The sequence below is a fragment of the Alligator sinensis genome, unplaced genomic scaffold, assembly GCF_000455745.1.
Source record: "Alligator sinensis unplaced genomic scaffold, ASM45574v1 scaffold674_1, whole genome shotgun sequence".
Lineage (NCBI taxonomy): Eukaryota > Metazoa > Chordata > Crocodylia > Alligatoridae > Alligator > Alligator sinensis.
In genome coordinates, this window is record NW_005842032.1 from 197,188 (window position 1) to 219,484 (window position 22,297).

General features: G+C 41.8%; 1 protein-coding gene across 28 annotated transcripts in view; it reads right to left on the reverse strand.

Moving 5' to 3' along the window:
* ANK3 (ankyrin 3) overlaps window positions 1–22,297 on the reverse strand; it is a 595,175-nt gene that overhangs the window by 167,307 nt on the left and 405,571 nt on the right. For 24 of the 28 annotated variants that reach the window (XM_025202616.1, XM_025202619.1, XM_025202618.1 and 21 more), the window contains 8 exons: window positions 21,510–21,608; window positions 13,513–13,710; window positions 10,351–10,449; window positions 7,609–7,707; window positions 6,280–6,378; window positions 4,075–4,272; window positions 1,047–1,145; window positions 179–277 (listed from right to left, as the gene is read on the reverse strand). In XM_025202616.1, coding sequence (XP_025058401.1) covers window positions 179–277; window positions 1,047–1,145; window positions 4,075–4,272; window positions 6,280–6,378; window positions 7,609–7,707; window positions 10,351–10,449; window positions 13,513–13,710; window positions 21,510–21,608 — 990 coding nt within the window. The remainder of the gene's footprint in view (window positions 1–178; window positions 278–1,046; window positions 1,146–4,074; window positions 4,273–6,279; window positions 6,379–7,608; window positions 7,708–10,350; window positions 10,450–13,512; window positions 13,711–21,509; window positions 21,609–22,297) is intronic. The other 4 variants (XM_025202621.1, XM_025202614.1, XM_025202620.1 and 1 more) reach the window with 1 other exon arrangement.

Consider the following 22,297-nt stretch of genomic DNA (forward strand, 5'->3'; position numbering starts at 1 on the left):
TGCCCTACTGAGTCATTCTGCCAGCTTACAGACCCTTATGCCAGACAAATAAATGGGATTGCTAGGGTACATTGTAACTGAAAGATACACTGAATAAAGGGTAGAAAGAGCAGAGGTATAAGGAACATATATATAAAAAGCAAGCCTGCTGTTCCCTTGTATTGATCAGTACTTGTACCTTTGCAGAAGCATGAGGTGAAGCTCCCTGGTCCAAAAGCAGAAGTGCCACTTTCTGATTATCATAGTGTGCAGCTACATGCAGTGGAGTTAAACCACTCTAAAACACACACAGAACAAACAAGCCTTGTTATAAACAAGCTCCAGTGAAATTCAAGAGCATGGAAAGTCAGGTTAAAGTAGATAAGTTGAGAACATAGTGATACTATCCATTCATATATTCAAATTCTCCATTAACTTCTGAAACAACAAGCAACAGAACTAATGAAAACTTATCTATGAACACCCACCTCACGCACTTATTGAGGATAAGATTGTAACTTTGTCTGGAGTAAGCAGAAGAAAATCTACATATTTGCACTGTCCAAGGGCAAGCCACATAGGAAACTGTAAATCTCTTGTACTACTCCTCTTTTACTGTATGGCATAAGTAATCCACTACTCATCCACTTCCACTTCCTTTTTGGGCTAGATTAAGTTCTGTTGGCCTGTGAAGCCTTGGCTCCTTTCTTTCTCTGCCCACCAGACCAGGAGCTGAGAAGGAGAGGGGTGATGGTGATGGAAGGTGGGAGAGGAGGGAAGAGTCCTGGTACTTTATGTTCATTGTGCTCTGAAAGGAATGTGAGTGGTCTGAGCTAGGATTCAGGGTTTGGTTTTTTATAACTTATTTCCCTGTGTGGTCTCAAAAAGGAAGTGAAATTTTGCCCTTAATGATGACAAAATCCTTTGCCATGGGATTGATGACACTATCAAGCCAAATCCAAAACTATGGTTGAAAATATTAGCAGGTGCTTGTGTGACAGACAGTTTTGTATCATGTGTAAGTGGACATTTACTATGCCAGTAGGCACTGGTTTTGTCTATCCTACCTTTCCAGCAGCATCCGGAGATGCGTTCTTCTGAAGCAGAAGGTTGGCTACTTCAATTTTGCCATATTTTGAAGCCACATGAAGAGGAGTAAATCCTTTCTGTAAGAAAAAATTATTTACACTGAGGTGATGAACATTTCTTTCCCAGGACATCTGAAAGTTTCAGTCACACAAGGGGCTCTAGCTTATGACCAGGGATCCAGGTTTTCTGTTTCCCATGGAAAAATGGAGAAAAACACGGATTCCCTGTTTTTAATCGGAGAAAACGTGGATTTCCCCTTTTAGCAGAGAAATAAACTCACCAGGGGGGACCAGCGGAAAATAGGTGAGACTCTGTTCCCCTAGGCACCACCTGGGATAAGAAGGAATAATGGCCACGAATTGATTGAGAGTAGGTTCAGGCTTGATATCAGGAGGCATTACTTAATGGTTAGGGCTTCCAGGCTCTGGAATGGGCTTCCAAGTGAGGTGGTGCTCTCCCCTACCTTGGGGGTCTTCAAGAGGAAGTTGGACAGATATCTGGCTGGAGTATTATGATCTCAGCACTTGTTCCTGCCCAGGGCAGGGGGTTGGACTTGATGATCTGTTCAGGTCCCTTCCAAACCTAGAAATTAAGAAATCCACGAATTCTCCGCTTTTGCAAAGAGCTCTTGCAGGCTGGCACAGTTCCAGCCTGCAAGAGCTAATTGCAGAAAGGGTGGGAAACCCCCAGTCCTGCCAGGAGGGGGAGGGAGAGGGGGAAGGGCCAGGTCTGAGGCTCTGAGTCAGCCAAAGCTGGGCTCAGGCTCAGTCTCAGACTTGCTCTTCACCCCTGGAGCCTGGAGGTAAGTGGGGCTTGGGGGTCGTGGGGCAGGGCTGGGGAAGAAGATGGCTGGGAGCTGAGGAAGTCGGGGTGCACTACCGGCCCCAGGCAGCACACCACAGCACCTCCCTGCCTCCAACCTCAGCCTGCTCCCAGAAGCAGGGCGGGGGTGAGAACAGGGGTGCCCCTCTGCGGGTCATACATGTGCTGGCTGGTCGGGCGGGTTCGCACACGGTGGCCGCCATCACAGCACACCATGCTGTCTTGCCATGGCCAGCCACATGGTTTTCCAGGCACGCGGTGCACGGCGCAGCAGTGGCAGTGGCCACTGCATGCGAGCTGCACATGTGCCACTTGGCCGAATGTCCAGTGTGGGGGGAGGGGTGGCTCACATGCAACAGCCGCCACCGCCGCTGCTACCCCGCAACCAGCCACACAGCTCTGAGGCCACGGCTCTGCAGTGGCAAGGGGAGGTGGCTGTGGTGGCTGCGTGCTGGCCGGTGGGGGGCTCGCACGCAGTGGCCACCACTGCTGCTGCTTGCCTGTGGAGCTGTGCCCTCACACCAATGCAGCCGGCCATGGGGAGGCAGCGGCAGTGTGGTGGTGGCTGCTGCCGCTGCTTGCAAGCCCCACATCTGCAGGCATGGCTCCCTAGACAAGTGGCAACAGCGGCGCAGGATGGTGGTGATGGTGACTGCATGCCAGCCAGTGGGGGTGGGGGGATTTCGCATATGGCAGCTGCCACCACCTCACACCACCACTGCCACTTGTCTTCACAGCTGTGCCTGTGGACAGGGGGCTTTCATATGATAGCCACCTCCGCGCAAGCACAGGTCCACAGGCAAGCAGCAGCAGTGCCAGCAACCACATGTGAGCCTCTCCCTGCTCCCCAGCCAGCATGCAGCTACCCCAGCCACCACTCCACACCACTGTGGAGCCTTGTGGCCAGCCATGGGACACAAGTGGCTGTGCAGTGGCAGTTGCTGCATGCAGCCGCCCCCTCTCTCCCTCCATCTCCCCAGTCAGCCAGCCAGGTGGTATGTGTGTGGCCTGCACATGGCAGCCACCACCTCACTGCCACTGTTGTGCCCTGCACCACTTGCCCGCAAAGCTGTGCAGCCGGCTGCAGGAAGGCAGCATGGGGCACTGTGGCAGAGGTGGTAACGATTGTGTGCAAGCCCCCCTGGCGTGTGTACAGCCCTCAGAGGGGCACCCCTGCCCTCATCCCCTGCGCTTGCTCCTGGAATCAAGCACAGAGGCACACTGTCCCCCCACTTCTTGATCTGCCCCCCCCAGCACCTTCCCTTTCCCCCGCCCTGCCCTGCCCTTTCCCCCCACACACACTTACCTGCTGGGATGGATGTCAATGACTGTGCATGCATCTGTGTCTGCATGTCTGTGCCTGCATGTCTGTGCCTGTGTATGTGGGACTGGGGGGCTATTGTGGGGAGTAAGGGGCATTATGAGGGCTGAGCAGGCTGTGGGAGGGATTGAGGGGCACCAGCAATACTGGGTTGGGGGAGGGCTGTGGGGAGCCTTTAATTTTAATAATTGATTTTGGGTTTTTAATCAAAGAATTTACAATTTTTAATCAGAGAATTTGTGATTTTTAATCAGAGAAAACCAGGATATTTGCTTATGACGGTATCTCTTGTTTTCTTTCCTTCTCTATTTGTGAACTACAACAGAGGCAGGTAGCCCCTAATTCCAGCTGGCATGGGCTTGGAGGTTCTTTGCAAGGAGCAGTTTAGACCAGAGGTGGCCAACCTGAGGCTCCAGAGCCAGATGCAGCTCTTCAGAAGTTAATATGCATCTCTTTGAATCTTTGCACAAGCACATGGTGACCAGCTTCCATAGCCATTACATTATGTCAAGTCATGTGACGCAACTGCTCGCAATACTAAACAATCAATAAGTTTTTATCAGTAGACCATATTACAAATCCAGCTCAGAAGTGAAAACATGAAGCTATATATCCACCTAGGTAGCAGACTGTAGTTAATTCCTACTTTTTTAGAAGCATGCATGACCCCCGGATTATTTAATCTATCTGGAATACTTTGTAAGCATTTCAGATTTCATTTCCACAACTCCTGTACCTTGCCAGAAGGTAGGGAAGGGTGGCACATTAGAGACTAACTGGTTCAGAGAGGTATGTAGGCAACAATCAACTTCATTACCAGCTAAAAGACTTCAGACTAACATGGCTTAACATCTCTCCCTTACCTTGGTAATTATAGCTAAAGATGCACCATGATCCAAAAGAACTAAGGCTACATCTTCATGCCCTTCTCGAGCAGACAAATGGAGGGGAGTATAACCAGAAGTTGTAGTTGCATTTGGAGATGCTCCTTGTTGTAATAATTGCTGCACTATATCAGCTTTTCCCAGTCTGGCAGAAATGTGCAGTGGTGTTTGGTCATCCTAAATATGAAGAAGACAGTCTTAATAAGAAAAATAAGGTTCAGATTTTGAGGGAAAATATCTGCTGAGGTCCTATTATTGTAATTGTAAAGCAACATGAATTCTACCAAGGCTGAAATTATAAAATACTCCATACTAATTTTTAATTTGTCACATGACTAAAGAAGTGGTGACCAAGATCCACAGTCTGGACCTGGCCCATGGGGCTCTATCATCCAGCCTAAAGGGGCTCCCCCTGGATCAGGAAATTCGGCAACATGGTGAACAGTGGCAGCATTAATTGCTGTGGCTCCCAGAGCTGTGTCATCCAGCCTAAGGGAACAGAAATCAGATGAGAGGAACAGCAGCTGCCACAGCTCCAAGAACCACAGCAAAGAACACCTCTGTTAATTCCAGACCTGCTACATAGCTCTGCACTCCAGATCTGGCCCATAACCCAGCCTCATGTCAGCCAGTTGAGTTGGGCACCCTGGATTAAAGCATGGAGTTCCCAAAGGTCTGATGCTGCATATACTGTTTCAAATCTGGAGTGTGATCAAAAAGAATAAGGTCCACATCTCTTTGGATATGTTGGCATGGTGCAGTGCAGCACATATTGCATTAAGGGTCTCATCAAACCTACAGTGCATTTTTCACCTGGCCCTAAGATCTTAATATGGTCTATGGCCCCCACAATCCCTAATCATACCAACAGGAGTTGGACTGAAGCAAGCACCCTTGATGTTTGATTTCCTAGTCTTGTGCATTAAATTACCATTTTATGTTTATTTAGCAATAAGCAATGCTTTGAATATTTCCCAGAAACTGGAAAGAAGTTTTATATCTATAACATTTTTAAGGGCTCTCACAATAGAGTTATGAGACCTGGAAATCCACATTTTTATTAAGATTGTAATGGCTCATTCAGCACAGAAATCCCACTGGATAAAGTTCTAGGAGGCTGCTGTGTTAAGAGTCTTAAAGTTTGTTTTCAGAGAAGAAAATATTTAGGAAATTTTTAACCTCATGCCAAGAGCCTCATAGCTATTTTCTCCCTTTTTTCTGTATTGGTTTCTGTAAATTCTGTATTGATATTTGTTTTAAACATTCAAGTTACACAAACTTTATTCAAAGCATTCTGGCAGCAAGGCCAGTATCAGTGAGACTAAATGTAGCTGTGCCTTCACTATCATCCCATAAAAATCTATTTAAGTCCCTTTGTCTCCCTCTCTCTTTTACAAGGGTTCAGTTTTATCAGCCACCCCTATCTTATACTCTTAAATACAGTGCTATTATATATTGTTATTCTGGATTCTTGCATTTCCCAGGGGTTTTTTTTACTAAAATCTTGCATCATATATCTTTACATTGCCTGGGCTTGTCCTACTTTGGTGGCTGTCACTGGCTGTACTAAGGATGCATCAACAACATCTCAACATTCAAGAATGACTGAGGGGACACAGGAACTAACACAGTTAGAGAGATAAATTGGAGCAGATATAGGGGTACTTTAATTTATGGTAGTTTTATCAAGGCTGCTGATGGGCTGTATCACAGCCTGCACCAGTACAGATCTCTGGAGTGTTCAATTCTGTGAAGGCATCTTAATTCTCCCTTCCTTTGTGATAGCTATCTTACTCCAGTTGGGACATCCACATTCATCTACCCACCTCTACACTAGCTCTCCTGAATTCTGAAAAATCCCTACAGGTAAACTGCTATTCCTCTGATGGGACCAATGACATTTTTATGTGTTGGAACAGTGACACTCCAGCTCCTATTTCTATCCTCTCCACAAGACTGCTGTATCTAATTTCAAGGTATCCTTGAGATGCCAGCGCTGTGAGGAGTTTTTTGTGAAATATTCTTTGAAAGTATGTTTTAATGTATTTATTGGTAATATGCAGAGTACAAAAAAATTGCCATTACCCCAGTATAAAGATACCTGGTTTCATTTCCTCATTCCCTCCCCTTGGGTAGGTGGGAGATCGTTTCACTCCCTGGCTGTGCTATGTGTGCACATCTTACCTTAGCTTTAGCTTCTACCTGAGCTCCATTTTGTATTAGGTATCGAACAACTTCTGTTTGGCCAGCTCTGGCAGCCATATGTAGTGCTGTTTCTCCTCTCTAATAAGTGAAACCAAAATATTGTCAAAGATTCAAACAAACAAACAAAAAAGGATGTTTTATGACTACAAAAGAAATTGTGACCCAGTTTAAAACCATCACACCGAGGAATATTTTAGGATCTGTTTGTGAACAGAATGTGGAAGCAAATCAATATTTGACCTATAGATCTGTCTTGTACAGTGATTAATTCCAGCAACATTTTCCCAATATAATGGTACATTTGTGCTATTTCATTTTGTTGAGAAGAGAAAAAAATCTTGCTCACTTATAGGGTAGCATTAAAATGATGTCAAATTAAATATCCAGTCAGTTGGCTGAACATTTAAAACCATTTCAAGTTTTTTACAATCAGATGTCAGACTTTTCTTGGCTTCCCTGCTGTTATGCTCTATGCCCCTAATGTCATTTGGATGAGTAAAGAGGAACTCTCCCCCTACCCCCATCCCATGAGGTATATAAATCCAGTTCTTCATTGGTTTAACAAAAGATATATCTCCAAATAAACAAGAACAATTTCAAGAGGGAAATTGCTTTTTAGATTTTTGTACTTCATAGGGCCTTTTAAAACCTTTCTCTCCAAACTCTCTAAATGGCCTTGCCTGCGCATATAATTTAACAAGATGTATACAACAAACCTTTAATACAATACTTTCTTTTAACTGTGTCTATATCAGAATGTTAAAGGGAGCCTTTAATGCAAAATTGTTAAAAAGCTTTGACATCTTTATACTTTTTGCTCTTTGCCTTCAATTTCAGTTTATTAAAGATGCATCTAACAGCAGCTTTATTCTCACAAACTCACTGTGAGCCTCGGAGCATGCAGGGCACATCCAGTAGGAGTGCACTTTTATGGCAGCATGGACACATGCAATATGTCCTGACAATCTGCTGCAATCTGTTGGCAACAACAGAACTGGCCTGAAATGGCAAGACCTCAGTGTACTATGGATGAGACACTCAGAGATGGGCACATCTCCAATGATAAGCAAAAAGCTCTGAGCGAGTACTAACTCTGTATCTTGGCATACAGGAAAATAAATAGAAACATTTTACAATAGAACTACAGCAGAATTTTTTTATCTCAAGTGGTGCACAGAAATTTCCACTGTTTTTAATAGGAGCTTTATAGAGGTGGTTGACACATTCCAGTATCGGGTCCCTTAATAAATGTCATTACCAGATATTCTCACTCACTTACATGTTACTGAAAATAAAACTGTTGCTTACCACATTGGTGGTGTTGGGTGATGCACCATGATGCATTAATTGTGATACAATATTTACATGTCCCATGAAGGCAGCAACGTGGATTGGAGTTAGGCCCGACTAAAAACAGAAGGACAAAATTAACCATCTAATTTTACATGATCTTTTTTTAATACTGCTATCTTAGAGGAAAAACTGACTTGTTTAAAATAAATATGCCTCAATCTCCTCGCCTCATCTTTTAAAGGCTTACACCAGGGCTGTCCAACTTCTGATTGTCCACAGGCTGTGGGCCCCGCCATCCTGCCCCCAGGGACAGGGGCAGGAAGTGGAAGATGGAGGAGGAAAGAAAACTCAGAGACCCTGGTAGCAGTGGTAGCAGCAGCAATGTGAGAAGTGGTGCCCAGGTGAGGGTCAAAAGTTAACTCCTAGTGGGCTGTATGTGGCCCATGGACCACCAGTTGGACAGCCATGACTTACACAGATTCTGAGCTTTAAGTGAAAACATTTGCATACTTAAAAGTAAGCACATGCAGAACTGGAAACTTATATGTAGTTATGCTTGATGGGTATTAATAACAAACATTTTGAATGTCAGCAATATTTCAAATATAAAGATTACTTAGAAAGCCAAAATGTTTCTTCCACTTAAACATCTGCTGCTATGATAAATGGTCTCATCTTTAAAGAAGGTAAAAAAAAAATAATCACAGACCAATTTTGGACCAGAAAATAAAAATTAATAGAATAATTTCTGATACGAACATACAATTTTTGCTAAAAAGGCATCTAAAAGGTGAGTGGAGCCTTTCTTCCTAAATGTTGCCATTAATTTCCTGGATTAAGGATAATGCTTATTTATCATGTAGATCAACTTCATCCCATTGCCTCTATGACAGGAGGGGAGTTCAAATCACTGCATCTTAGCTGAGTGGAGGGTGAAGAGTATTACATGTGCAGAGTAGTCCCTCCTTTCCTAGGATGGTGCTCTATCACTGGAACTCCATAGTTTTGACTGTCCACAGGATATATAGTTATAGAAAGGGGAGCAGCAATTTACCAGGGTGCTCACCCTGCACTGACCCTAGGGAATTTGCATCAGAAATCCAATTAATAGCTAATATTTCTCCAAGTAGCATTAGCACCCTCCAAGTCCCCTTCACAGCTGTGGCTACACAGCTGAAGTGGAAGTCAGCCAGAGGCCCAATATGTCTTGAGGGGGTGTTGCTGCAAGGGACAGAGGAGATCAGTTAATGAGAGGTAGAGATCTCTTGATTTAGGGAATGGTCTCTATGATGCCATTCCACCAGAACAGTGAGTTGGAATTATGAAACCTACTGTGAAAGATATAGGATCTATATAAAAAAAATTACAATAAATAGATAGTTAGCTGTACAGAAAGGATGACAATACCACACCACAATTGGGACTAACTTTTTCAATTATCCTACCCCTGAGAACCCTAAAACAGTGTAGCCTGGTTCTCTTCAGATTTCTTTGGGGAAGAACAGTGTGAGTGTCTGGATAATTTACTAGCAGCCAGGTGAGAGACTGTCACCTTTATTTTGACTACAGATGTAGAGACTCTTAAATGTGCTATTTCTAACTTCATCTTGGCAGCTCATTGCAATACACTGGTGACCCATCACACAAGTGGAAGGCAAAACACTGGTGCTGCCAACTTTGTTGAGCAATTCTTGCTCATTCTTTTAAATTATTTTTACTCCTTTGCACTATGTGGAAAAGAGCTGGATGAACTACCTATTTCCATAGTGATGAAACCATAAATAGGGAGCACAAACACAGCATCTCAATACATAATTTTCACTGTGTGTCTCTCACTTACATGCTTAAAGAGCTTAAAGCTAGAACCTGAAGACTGGATCATAACTCCCATGGTGTGGAGGTCATAACTAGAATAGATTCCTTTAATGGGATCAGATGTCTGTTCCTTTGCAGAAGCATTAGTTAGACCCTCATTCAAACCACCATGTCCTTATGTAGAAAAAGCTCTCCAATTATCACCTTGTCAGTTAGGTAAGGCACTGTAATTTGCCACTGAATTATCTGAAAACCTGAAATAAATAAATCCACACTTCAAAGCTTTGGGAGGTAAACTGTTGCCAATGATATCTTGTTTAATTTAACCAATGGAACAGCTAATCCTTTTCTAACTTGACTTGACCTTTGTACAAGTGACCTTTATTGCTAATTGGTGGGGCTTTTGTAAATATGTAAGAAACAAATTTTCAGCTGGTCTCAGTCAGCTTCCAAATTTGTGCCCATAATTTTATGTGCACAATCATATACAGGACCAAGTAACAGCACAATAATAGGCTCTCCATCTGATTTGTCGTGACAAATTACTGTGACTCGATTACAATAAATTAATACATTAAATAACCTTTCAAAACCGGACTTTAGTGAAACACGCACCTTGTGCTGGCCTGCTGCATATTTGCCAGTTTCATCTCATATGTTTAAAACTGCAGATACAAATGCGGAGATCTTATTTTTTTTTATTTGCCCCATATGTTTGATTAAATATAATTCCTGGGAGCTGAAATCCATTATTTTTGCAAGTGTTCTGATATGCATCAGTAAGTTACTTTCTAATTTCAGTATTTGTTAAATCACTTGCATTTTGTTAAAAATCATTTTAAACAGTAATAATGTATGTTCCTCAACCAATGTCCATGCATAATATAGTTGGATGGTGTATTTGGGCTAGGAACAAAGCAGCATGTGCAAACAATGCCTTACCTCAGTTACAGCTTGGATAGATGCACCATGTTTCAGGAGAAGCTCCATAACTTTAATTCTGTTCTTCTTGCAGGCAATGTGAAGAGGTGTGAAGCCATTCTGTTAATGAGAAAAGATGTACTTTCAGGCACCAACTTTGCCATTGCTAAAGTATGGTACATGGGTTTTTCTGAAGCTGAAACATTTTTCAGCAATACCAGAACATACAAAAACTTGTTTCAGTTTGGCTGAATTGCTCATGTAAAACAAAAAAACAAAGGCAGAAATACCTAGAAAATTTGCAATGTTTCATTTTGACATTTTCAAAATTAAACATTTTATTTTTTCCATTAAGAGCATTTTTTTTGTTTTGAAACTTTCTTTCTTTTCATCAAATGTTTTAAAAAGCTCATTCTACCCATTTTCTTTTCACTTCTCATTTTCCTACACTTTTTTAAAAAGTCATTTTGGGCTAACCCAAAATATTCGTTGTGTTTTGTTTTGTTTTTAATTTTCATAACCATCAGTGAACCAGAAACTTAGATAGTTGCACAGATCTATTTCTTTTAGGGTTATTTATTGAAATGTTTGCCCCTCATGAATTTTGTGCCACTTAATTTCAATAAGATTTGTTTGTCATGTGATAATAATATGCAAATATACTTTTAAGGAAAAATAGTTGCACATGTAGCATTGTGCAGATTTAAAGCTAGCACCTTGTCTGTGGTGAAAAAATAAGAACTCAACTGAAGCAAGAAAGCAAGATGTCCAGACCATCCAAGAATGATGCACCATTGTTTACAACATTCTCTTGAACACTGATGCCATTCTGAATACATATCACAGAACAGTTTTAAAAACAGCTGACAGAACTGAACCTCATATCAGATCAAAATTAGCTACATTACTGACTAATAAAGAACACTAGATACTTCATAGCATGAGGTCAGTGTGACTGTCTGCTCCAGTTTAGGGTAAACATTGTAATTCATCCCTCCAGCACAGCATAACAACTAGGCTAAGACTAGACTAAATTACTGAAAAATGGGCAGAAATGAAGACAGTCACAACATGTGGGACAGAATTGCCTGTTGAAGAATATCTTAATGGAAGGAGGCTCCTTAGCTAGTGAATTACTCAAGTAACTTTAACGTTTTCCCTTGTTTTCTAGGATATTGGGCATGTTAGGAATATCTAAGCAGGGAAAGGCTTGGACAGAGTACACTGTATTCTACCTACTTTTAGTCAGGTTGTGTCTTTAGGAAATTATTAGAATGTAGTGATTGCTCAAATTATACTAGGGGCTTACACAGGAGGTGCTATTAAAGGCTTCTTTAGTCCCATCTCATTCTTTATGCTAAGAACTCAACTTTATGCAAATGAGTTAAGGAATAATAACATGTAAGCTTTCTAAGCAGAGCAGTGATTGAATACTTTCTTTTAGGGCTGTGCAAAGCTTCAGTTGCTGATTTGATTTGGAGGAGATTTGGCCTGATTCAGCAGCCAAATTTTCGAATCCAAATCGAATCAGGACACCCATTAATCTCTCTGAATCAAATTGGAAGCCTCCGCTTTGATTTGGAGAGATTCAATGATTCAGCCATAGACACAGCTTTATATGTTTTTTCTACATACCTCAAGGTACCAGGCACAGCTTGTGAATGCTGATATGGTGGGGAGGGTGGAGTGTCCCATGGGAGCACTAGTGGGGTCCCTCACACTTGGCAGTGGACCCGGAAGTGGACCAGAAGAACTTCTGGTCCACTTCCAGGTCCCCGACAGAGCATGCAGGGGACCTCCCCCCCTCCGGCTCGGTGACTGGTGCCTCTTAGGTCTGGGGGTTCCCTGGGGTCCCCCTCGTGGCTGATTGCTGAGCGAGGGGGTGTGGTGGGGGGGATCCACTTCCACTTCCAGGTCCACCACCGAGCGCACCGCATGCTCCTGTGAGACACTCCATCTGCCCCACCACCTCAGTGTTCACGAGCTGCACCTGGTACATTGAGGTACATAGAAAAAACATATAAAGCTGCATCTATGGCCAAATCACTGATTCGCCAAATCAGAATCAAATCTTTCAATTCAGATTCAGCTGAATCAAATCAGATCAGTGATCCGAATCAGCGAATCGAATCACTGTCCCCCAAATTGGGCCGAATCCAAATCCAAATTGAATACTGCCCATTTCACACACCCCTACTCTCTTTCAAGCTTGCTCCAAATGTTCTGAAACATGAAATGAGGCATCAGTTATTTCTGAAGGCAACACTAAGTAATATAGGCCTAGGAGCTCCCTTACCAATGAGAGAGAAAAGGAACCTATATAGTACAATGCAAAACAAGAAAAGTAAGATGAGGGAATAGATAGAACTGAGCGGCTGAAAGAAAAGAAGCTTTTGAATCAGAACTATGTGTAAAAAGAACTCAAACCCACCCTGATTTTGCATAGGTTTGGAGTTCTATACTCATGATGTACTTAGAAAATCAATACTTGCATAGCACTGACATGGGTATAACAACATATAAATATAAAACCAAAATATAATTAATGTAAGAATTTGAATATGTTTGGGATGGCTATTAAAGATACATTTATAAAGACAGATTTTTTAAGATGGTAAGCCATCAGTATATTTCAGGACAAAGTACAGGCATTTTGGGAGCAGTTTCCTTGTAATAACAGTTGTAGTGTTGGGTTGGCTGGCTGTTTTTTTTAAATATAGAAAAGTTATCAAAAAGATGTCACTCAGTAAGTCATAGAATGCTGTGGATATTTGCTATGCTACTTTTTCTTATTTCATAAAGGCTGCAGATTCAATTCCTCTTGCCAAATATTAGAAAATCAGAATCTCTTTCAAACTAACTGCTGTATTAGTTAAGATGTCAGTCCCCCAGTCTATCCTAAATCCCAACAAACCATCAAAAGGTAAGGACGGCTCTTATTTACACCAGAAACCCAATACATCACCCTGAACACAAATAAAGCTTTATGTAGATAACACAAAGAATGTCAAAAAATGAGAATGGCATTTTATTTTTGTGGACTCCCTGCAAATACAGTGTATTACCCTCACTGAATGCCAGTTCCTGTCAACTTTCAAGAAACAGAAAAAACACACGCAAATATTAGGCATTACAACTTTGAAATAATGTTTAGCTGTGAATAGTAAGCCCTTGTGTACTCACCAGTGCTTTGGCATTAGGATTAGCTGTTTTGTCCAAGAGTACCTTGGCAACTTTGTAGTGGCCACAGTGGGCGGCAACATGCAGTGCAGTCAGATAGTCATTAGTGACATCATCAACAGGCACGTTGTGCTGAATCAGAAGCTGAACACAGTTTAGATGATCTCCTTGTGTTGCCATATGCAACGGAGACAAACCATTCTGTAAACAAAAAGAAACTAACTGAATAGACAGACATATGAAAACATTTGTGACTGAAAACTTTCTTTGAAGCACAGCTTTACAAGCTCTATTGTTATGTGAAATCCCACACTACATCAAATGGAAATAAATGCACTGGACCAAATTCTGAAGTCTGCTTAAAACAAAAACTATGGCCAGGTCTATACTAGTCCCCTCCCCCTCAGCTTGTATCAGCTTTTACTAGTATATGGGTGTCCTAAGTCATATGAATCTAACAAGCAGGAGCATTTTTATGCTAGATCATCTATACTAGAGGTTATACCCATATATAAATACCATTACAATTATATAACTATATTAACATCACCCTTACTATACCAACAAAACTTTGGACAAAGTAAACATGGACAAAGTAAAACCTGTGTAAGGAATTTTGGATGTAGCCACATGGAAAGAGCTATGATTTCTATGGAGACAATAGCTGCATTTGAGAATTGTTTTTTGCACTGCATACAACACTTAGGAAACTATTTGTCAAATATGAATTTATCTTTGAATCATTAGTCACATTAAAATAAATTAAACACATGCACACACACCAATGACAGAAATGAATTATTCTCTCAGACAGAATTCTCAGTGACTGATTCTGTTTCATAGAAAAAACACACAAGTACAAATGGAGGTTGTTTGAAGAAATGCACATTGGTTTCTTAAACTAGATACAGTACCAAAAACTACCATCTACATTTTGAACTGCCAGTTATTTAGCTTTATCATTCTAAAGCCAAAAGCATTCTGTAAATTTTAAAGATTCAATGATTCAATTATGTATACTTAATGAAAACAGATTCCATTTCATTTACTATCATAGTAATGAATTATCTTGGTGATAATGTAATCCAGATGGCTGAAATATGGCTTTTAGATCTAAAAATACCGCAGACTCACTGCCAAGAAAAATTTAAACTCTTTCTCACAGATGTGGTGCCCTCATGTGACCATGGATAACATAAGCAAAACACCAATATAAATGCTCAGTAGCTGTATTCCTCAGACTTTCTGAAACCGAGGCCTTCTTTTTTCTAATAGGCCATATGATATGAGAAATGACAAAAATTACAAAAAAGGAGCAAATGCATGATGAAATACATGTTAAAAAGCACCAAAGAAGAACGAAAGAAGGTGAAAACAAGCATGGCATCTGAATTACATAATTTTAAAGCAGTCTCAGCTGGATCACATCTTAGCATAGGACTCATGATCATGGTTCTTCCTGTACACAATGATGCAGATCAGCTCCCTTTCCATTCCAGTGGGAACTACTGCAGTTATTTACTTGATATTTGGAAAGTATTTGATACATTTTAGTTGTCTTTTAATGTGATTTAGCAATTTAAAACAAAGGGGAGAGTTAGCACTACATAACAAAGCTCTCCAGACAACAGCTTGAGAACTGCTGATGTGACAAATTCCTCTAAGCGATTCTGATGACAGTGAGAATTACCTAGAAGATGCAGGCACCATTAAATATTGTGCACAGTTAAATATTTAGTGAAATGTAAACAATAACAGTGAATCCATCGCACGTGTATAATCCATAATTGAGTGGGACAACTTGGAAGGCATGGAAGGTATTCAGAGTCTCAAGGGTAGCTATAAGGGAAGGAACTATGTATTAAAGATAAAGTAGAAATGTGTGAGAAGGAGTCAGGAAAAGATCAAAACATCCAGCAGACAAATGTGAGGAGTAGAGGCTAAGGGAAAGTAGGAAGGGAGCAGAGGTCATCAAGGAGCATACTAATATGGGAAAGTTAGCAGAAAACTGGAGAAAATCTTTTGAGGACCAGAAAAGTATAACTAGGAGCAAAAAGACCAGGGTACAGACCCAGACTGAAAAGAAATTTCACAATGGACAAGTAAAGGATGATGGAAGACTGGTGTTTTGGTTAAAGCACAGGACCCAAAATGGGGTTTATTCTTGGTTTTGCTATATTATCAATAAAATGTGATACTCTAGACAAATCATTTAATATTTTTGTGCCTGTGTTGCCCACCTGTAAAATAAAAGTACAGGGCAGAACATTATTCCCCCTTCCACATCCATGTTGTGAGACATAATTCATTAATGTCTGTAAGCAGTACTTTGGGATCCCGAGATGGAGCAGCTATGTGAACTCCTGTGATAGTAGTATGACTTTTTGGCCACTCTTAAAAGGATCTCACAGCACTGCAGGGCACCATGCCACTGTAGATGAGAGTTACCAAAGTACTGGATTGCCACTGGGAACATAAAATGTGAAGGAGCTGAGCAGAAATCAGGGAAGATCACAGGCCAACTATGGACAAATGTGCATATGGAACTTTTATTTTTAAAAGGGAGCTGCTGATCAGGAGTGGACAACAGATGTTATGTTCTAAGAATTACAGATGTACAACTTGGGAGTGATATAAATGTAGCAAAACTGCTCCAACTTGAACCTTAGATGAACCAGTATTAAAGTTGGAGCTGTTTTGCTGCATTTGTATTGCTCCCTGCATTTGTATTGCTCCCAGCTCCTGCAGACTTAACTGTTAGAATGTAACAGCTGCTGCAGGGCCTGGAGAAGAGTCCCTCCCCTCTTTTTAAATGGCTCCAAATGTACTTTATTCACACCCATGGAAATACAGCAAGCTATGGATAGTTATATGATGCTTGAGAAGAAAAGTAGTAGATGACCAGATCAAATTCCACATCAAAGAGATGACTGGCAAAGACTCATGGTATTGAAAACCAGTAACAAAGATGACACTTAGCTCTTACATAGCAATTTTTAGGCTTCCTCTGTAGCTGTTAACATGTTTCATGCTGGGGAGAGGTTCAGTTTAATTAACTTCACCTTTTCTAAAAACGTGGACACTGATGCACACAGAAATGATTAACTTTGCCCAATTACCTGTGGCAAGGGCAGCCCCTGTGTGGCATGCAGCAGAGCGGAGTGGGGACAGACAGTACTGTGGCAGATATGACAGGGACCAGAAAGCAGAGCAGCATATAGAGCAAGGAATGCAAGATAGGAAGCAAAAAACACAGAGGCAGACTGGGCAGGGACAGGGAGCAGAAAGCAGAACAGCAGCTCAGGCAAGGGAAGGGGATCAGAGTGGCACTTGGAAAGGATATGGGCTAATTTGTAGCACACCTGCCAAAAAAGGTTGTGCCCCTACTGCAATAAGAGTGGAGGTCCTTCTAAGGGTGCCACAGGTGTCATGCAGTACCAGTACTGTTAAGTTTGCGAGCACCAACACAGAATACTCAAGACTAGAATGCAGATTCCTTGTTCCCAGGCTATTAGGCCATTCTGCCTCCTCTAAGAAGAAAACTAAGGATATGGCAATGTGAAAATGGCAAACACCACACTAAGCACTCTGCTAGGAGCTATTAAGAACTTGTTTATGGATCAGCCTTCAGGCTTTTCTCTTACAGTGAAAGAGTTTTTTCTATCACTTGAGAAGTATAAAAGTTAACATGCTTTCTGAAGACTTATCTATTTCCAGGAAGTTATGACTTGATTAAAAGAGAATTATTCATCCTACAGTGTAGGGTGGGTAAGATAACTAGTAGGGTGGAAGTGCTTGACTTTAGAAAGGCTAACTTCAGTTTGCTTAGGAGTCTAGTCAATGATGCACTGCAGGATAAGAGTATTGGCAAAATGGGAGTCCAGGAAGGGTGGTCATTTCTAAAGGCTGTGATCCTTCAGGCACAAAGGGAGACTATCTCAGTACGAGGGAAAAGGGGGAGCAATTAGTGACAGATAGGGTGGGGGGGCGAGGGGGGCATGGCTGATCTATTCAACGGGTTGTTTGCTTTTGTGTTCCTGAACAGGGGTCAAGATAAGTCTCATAATGGGCTAGACTGGCATCAGAGGGACACTAGACCATCAACTGTTGAGGGTGACTTGGTGCAGAGTCACTTGGATGGACTGAATGTGTTCAAGTCAGCAGGCCTGGATGAGCTGCATCCAAGAGTAGTGAAGGAATTGGCCGGTGTCATAGCAGAACCACTGGCACGGTTGTTTGAACACTCGTAGCACTCGGGTCAGGTCGCGGAGGACTGGAAAAGGGCCAGTGTGGTCCCTATTCTCAAGAAGGGGAGGAAGGAGGATCTGAGTAATTATAGACTAGTCAGTGTCACCTCCGTCCTTGGAAAGGTCTTTGAAAAGATTATGAAGGATCATATTTGTGGGAGTCCAGAGGGAAAAATAATGCAGCAGGGAAACCAGCATAGCTTCATAACAGGTAGATCATGCCTGACCAATCTGGTTTCGTTTTATGACAGGGTCACAAAATGCTTAGATGCAGGAGTAGAGGTGGATGATGTTTTCTTGGATTTTAGCAAGGCCTTCGATACAGTATCACATCCCATTCTCATAAATAAATTAAGAGATTGTGACACAGATGTTTACATGGTCCGGTGGGTGGCAAATTGGCTTAGTGGTCGCACCCAGAGGGTGGTAGTAGATGGGTCGGTATTGACCTGGAAGGATGTGGGTAGTGGGGTCCCACAGGGTTTGGTCCTTGGATCTGTACTCTTCAATATCTTCATCAGTGACTTGGATGTGGGTGTGAAGTGTATTCTGTCCAAGTTTGCAGATGATACTGAATTGTGGGTTGAAGTGTACACTCTGGAGGACAGGGAATGATTGCAGGCAGACCTGGACAGGTTAGAAAAGTGGGCAGGACACAATAGGATGCAGTACAACAAGGACAAGTACAGAGTGCTGCACCTAGGGTGCAGAAATAACCAGCACACCTACTGGCTGGGAAGTGACCCTCTCAGAAGCACAGAAGTAGAAAGGGATCTCGGAGTCATAGTGGACTCCAAGATAAACATGAGTTGTCAGTGTGACAAAATCATCAGCAAAGCTAACCGCACTTTTTCATGCATCACTAGATGCATGACAAAAAGAACCAAGGAGGTGATACTTCCCCTCTATGAGGCATTGGTCAGACTGCAGTTGGAGTACTGCATCTAGGTTTGGGCGCTGTACTTCAAGAAAGATGTTGATAGACTCGAGAGGGTGCAGAGGAGGGCCACTTGTACAGTTAGGGGCTTATAGGACAAGCCTTACGAGGAGAGACTGAGGGCCCTGGACCTTCTCAGCTTCCACAAGAAAAGGCTGGGAGATGATCTTGTGGCTGCCTGCAAATTCATTAGGGATCGGAGATGCTCTGTTCACCAGGGTGCCTCTTGGGGTAACAAGGAACAAAGGTCACAAACTGACAGAGAGCAGATTTAGGCTACATATCAGGAAAAAAATTTTCAAGGTAAGGGTGGCCAAAATTTGGAATGGGCTTCCAAGGGAGTTGGTGCTCTCTCCTACCTTGGGGGATCTTTAAGAGAAGGCTGGATAGGCATCTGGCTGGGGTCATCTGACCCCAGCACTTTTTCCTGCCTAAGCAGAGGTTGGACCCGATGATCCGTTGAGGTTCCTTCCAACCCTAGCATCTATGAATCTATAAACTGAGCCAAGTGTTTTTTCTAGAGGACAATATTGCAATCCAGTGCCAAATTAATAGATTCATTAACATCATTCAAAGGTATTCTGCCTCTCAGTTTACCTCACAAATCCAGTCTAAATTAACATATCAGAGAGAGAGAATGGAACAAGCAATACTTCTCTTTTCTTATGTTCATTATTTAATGTCTAGTATTGATTCCCTTTCCCCCGGAGAAAGGCTTGTGTAGGATTTTAGTGTTTGGTATTACATTGCCATGGAGAATCATATAAGCACATTTTAAGCCAGTTCTGTAGCATGTGGCTCTACAGTTTCAAATCCTGAAGCACATACTCTTACTTTTCTGATAAATTTTTTTTAGGTGAGGCCACAACATTTGGGGAAGTTTTGCAGATCTCGTTCTTTAAAATGACTATGTCTTTGAAGGGACACATTGGAAAGAAAAAAAAAGGTTAAAAAACTCTTAAAGGATAAACTAGTATTCAAATAGGTGGTTAAATTTCAAGGTAATTAATATCAGTGCTGCACGTGCTAAAAACAAGGGATACAGTTCCTGAAAACTGTGACCATGCTATTTTTAACAGAAACAAAAAAACAGGGCTAAAGTTCTTTATGTGAATTTAATCACAGGCCCACCAAAGACTGGGGAGAGCTATTGGAAGGGAGGACAGATTAAATCTGGGCAGGGAAGATGATTTGGTTTGAGGGAGGTAAGTCTATAGAGAAAGGTGCATAGCCTTCCCTCCACATAAACGTACTCCAGGCTTGGGTACAGACATTCAAAAAGCCTGAGGCGGAATTGATCTACATTATGTGGTTTCCTGTAAGCTGCGAAGTTTAGATCGTTACAGAACAGAACACACACTTGCCCTTTGGTGGTGGGAGGGAAAACCTTTAACTGGGTTCTGCCATTTTACACCAGTCTGTGTGTGCCAAACTTCTGTTCTGTTATGGGTATAGACTGGTTTCCTATCACTTATACCGGTAAAAGTATAATATCTGTACCTGGCCCAGGTATCTCTGTGAAGGCTATGTGTATTCACACGCTGATCAAACAGCTGCACATCATATCAGCAACAGTACGAGGAGCTCACATGTGCAGGGCTACAAGTTCAGGACTTTGGGAGTCAATGGCAATTCTGCATACAGATGAAGGGAAGATCTTCTCATTTGCTCAAGTCACATTATCTATGACAGGATATGTCAGGGACATGAGACAGACCAAAGATGATGCCATATCCAAACTACATGCTAAATATTCCAGTGGGAGGGTGGGAGGAAGGGGGTCTAGCGGGGAGAGAGAGAATAAAAGGAAAGACGGGAGATGATAAGAGGACAGGAAAGAAAAAAAAGAAACAAAATAACGTGGAAACAAGAACTACTTTAGCAAAATGCTGTTGCATGGCACAAAAAGAGAAAGGATTGCGAAGAAAGGGGCTCCAAAAACCTGTACTGGTACAATGAAAATTTTTATAGCAGTGTTCCCACCCATATGTATCAACTTCAACGGAAGGAGGCATACATAGTATGGTGGTGTCATTAGAAACTCAATTGCTATACATACATCAGAGCTAACCCTGGTATCTGAAATAACACTATGTAGGGAACAGCATCAAATGCGCATTTTAATGATAATCCTTGTACCTGAAGTAGGCTGCCCACCCTAATGACTGTGATTTGAAATTTCCATGAAGAGACTCATGAAAGGAAAACAATGAATTTCACATATTTTAACAAAGTATAGGGATAAGAAATGGAAACATTTAGTAATCAGCCTAACAGTTGAGAAAATGGGAGCTCCTCTGTAGAGAGACATTACTTTATTTTTATCATTTAACTCTACTGTGGCCTTGTGGTACTTCTGTAACAAGTTAAAGCCTCAATGTAATCCGTATACCTTCATTCCAAGCAAATATTTTCTATTCATCCAAATTCCAGTGGTTAGAAATAGTATTTAACTTCTGTGCTCTAACATCATATAATCCTCTTCACAAATGAAAACACATGCTTAGCATCCATGAACAACAACATTCAACACTGCTCTTTGAACAAAGGATCTTCCATGCACCAGTTTAGGACTGTCCAATTTCTAAGTGGCTGGGTGCATGCTATGCAGGTTGCACCATTGTGGGTCACAGGCTCCCCTCTCAGAGGCCACATATGGCCCTTGGACCACGAGTTGGACAGTCCTATGCTAGTTTATGTAGATAATATGAAGATAGGAAGTTAGTATCCAACCCCTAACCCAGCTAAAATATACAGCACTGTGAAAACAGAATGATCAAATATTATTTAGCAGACAGTTAAAGAGTACTAGTTACCTTGGTCTTTGAAAGAATAGGGGCACCACGATCAAGCAGCATTTCGACCACCTGTTCATGGCCACTTCTTGCTCCACAGTGGAGAGGGGTCAGCCCATCCTATTAAACAAAAACATTATAATCCATTTACTTCAGATATAGTGAAATATCATGCACTTAAAAAATAGAAGCATTTTTGGGCATGTAAGTCCTGTATGCAGTGGGCCAGGTAATATTGTTTGAATCATTTATTCCACAAATGAAACAATATTTTCAAGTAAAAACGATTTGATCTTTTTTATTGCATATTCAACTGTAGTAGACATATAGCTAGGATTATAATGGTATGATCAATCTGTAATTCAAACTACAACTGCACTTTCATTCAGTGAGCCTGCTGCTCAATCTAACTCAACATATTGAGGACAGTTTTGAAAGAGGCCAAATCACCAGAGCTGTGTTTGTTGACCTAACAGTATCCTATGATACAGTTAACCACTGATGACTCTTCCACAAGACCCTGGAAATGACAAAAGACCTACGCCTTACAGAGCTGACATGAACCCTGCTTGTAAACAGACTTTTTTGTCAAACTGAATGGGAAGTGAAATGGATGCAACCTAGGGCTGTGCGAGGCTTTGGTTACTGATTCGATTTGGAGGAGATTCAACCTGATTCGCTGGCCAAATCTCCAAATCTGAATCAAATTAGGAGACCCATTAAAAGGTCTGAATCAAATCCAAAGCCTCTGAATTGATTCAGAAAAGATTCAGAGATTTGGATTGGCCAGGGCGAGGCAAGCAAGCAGC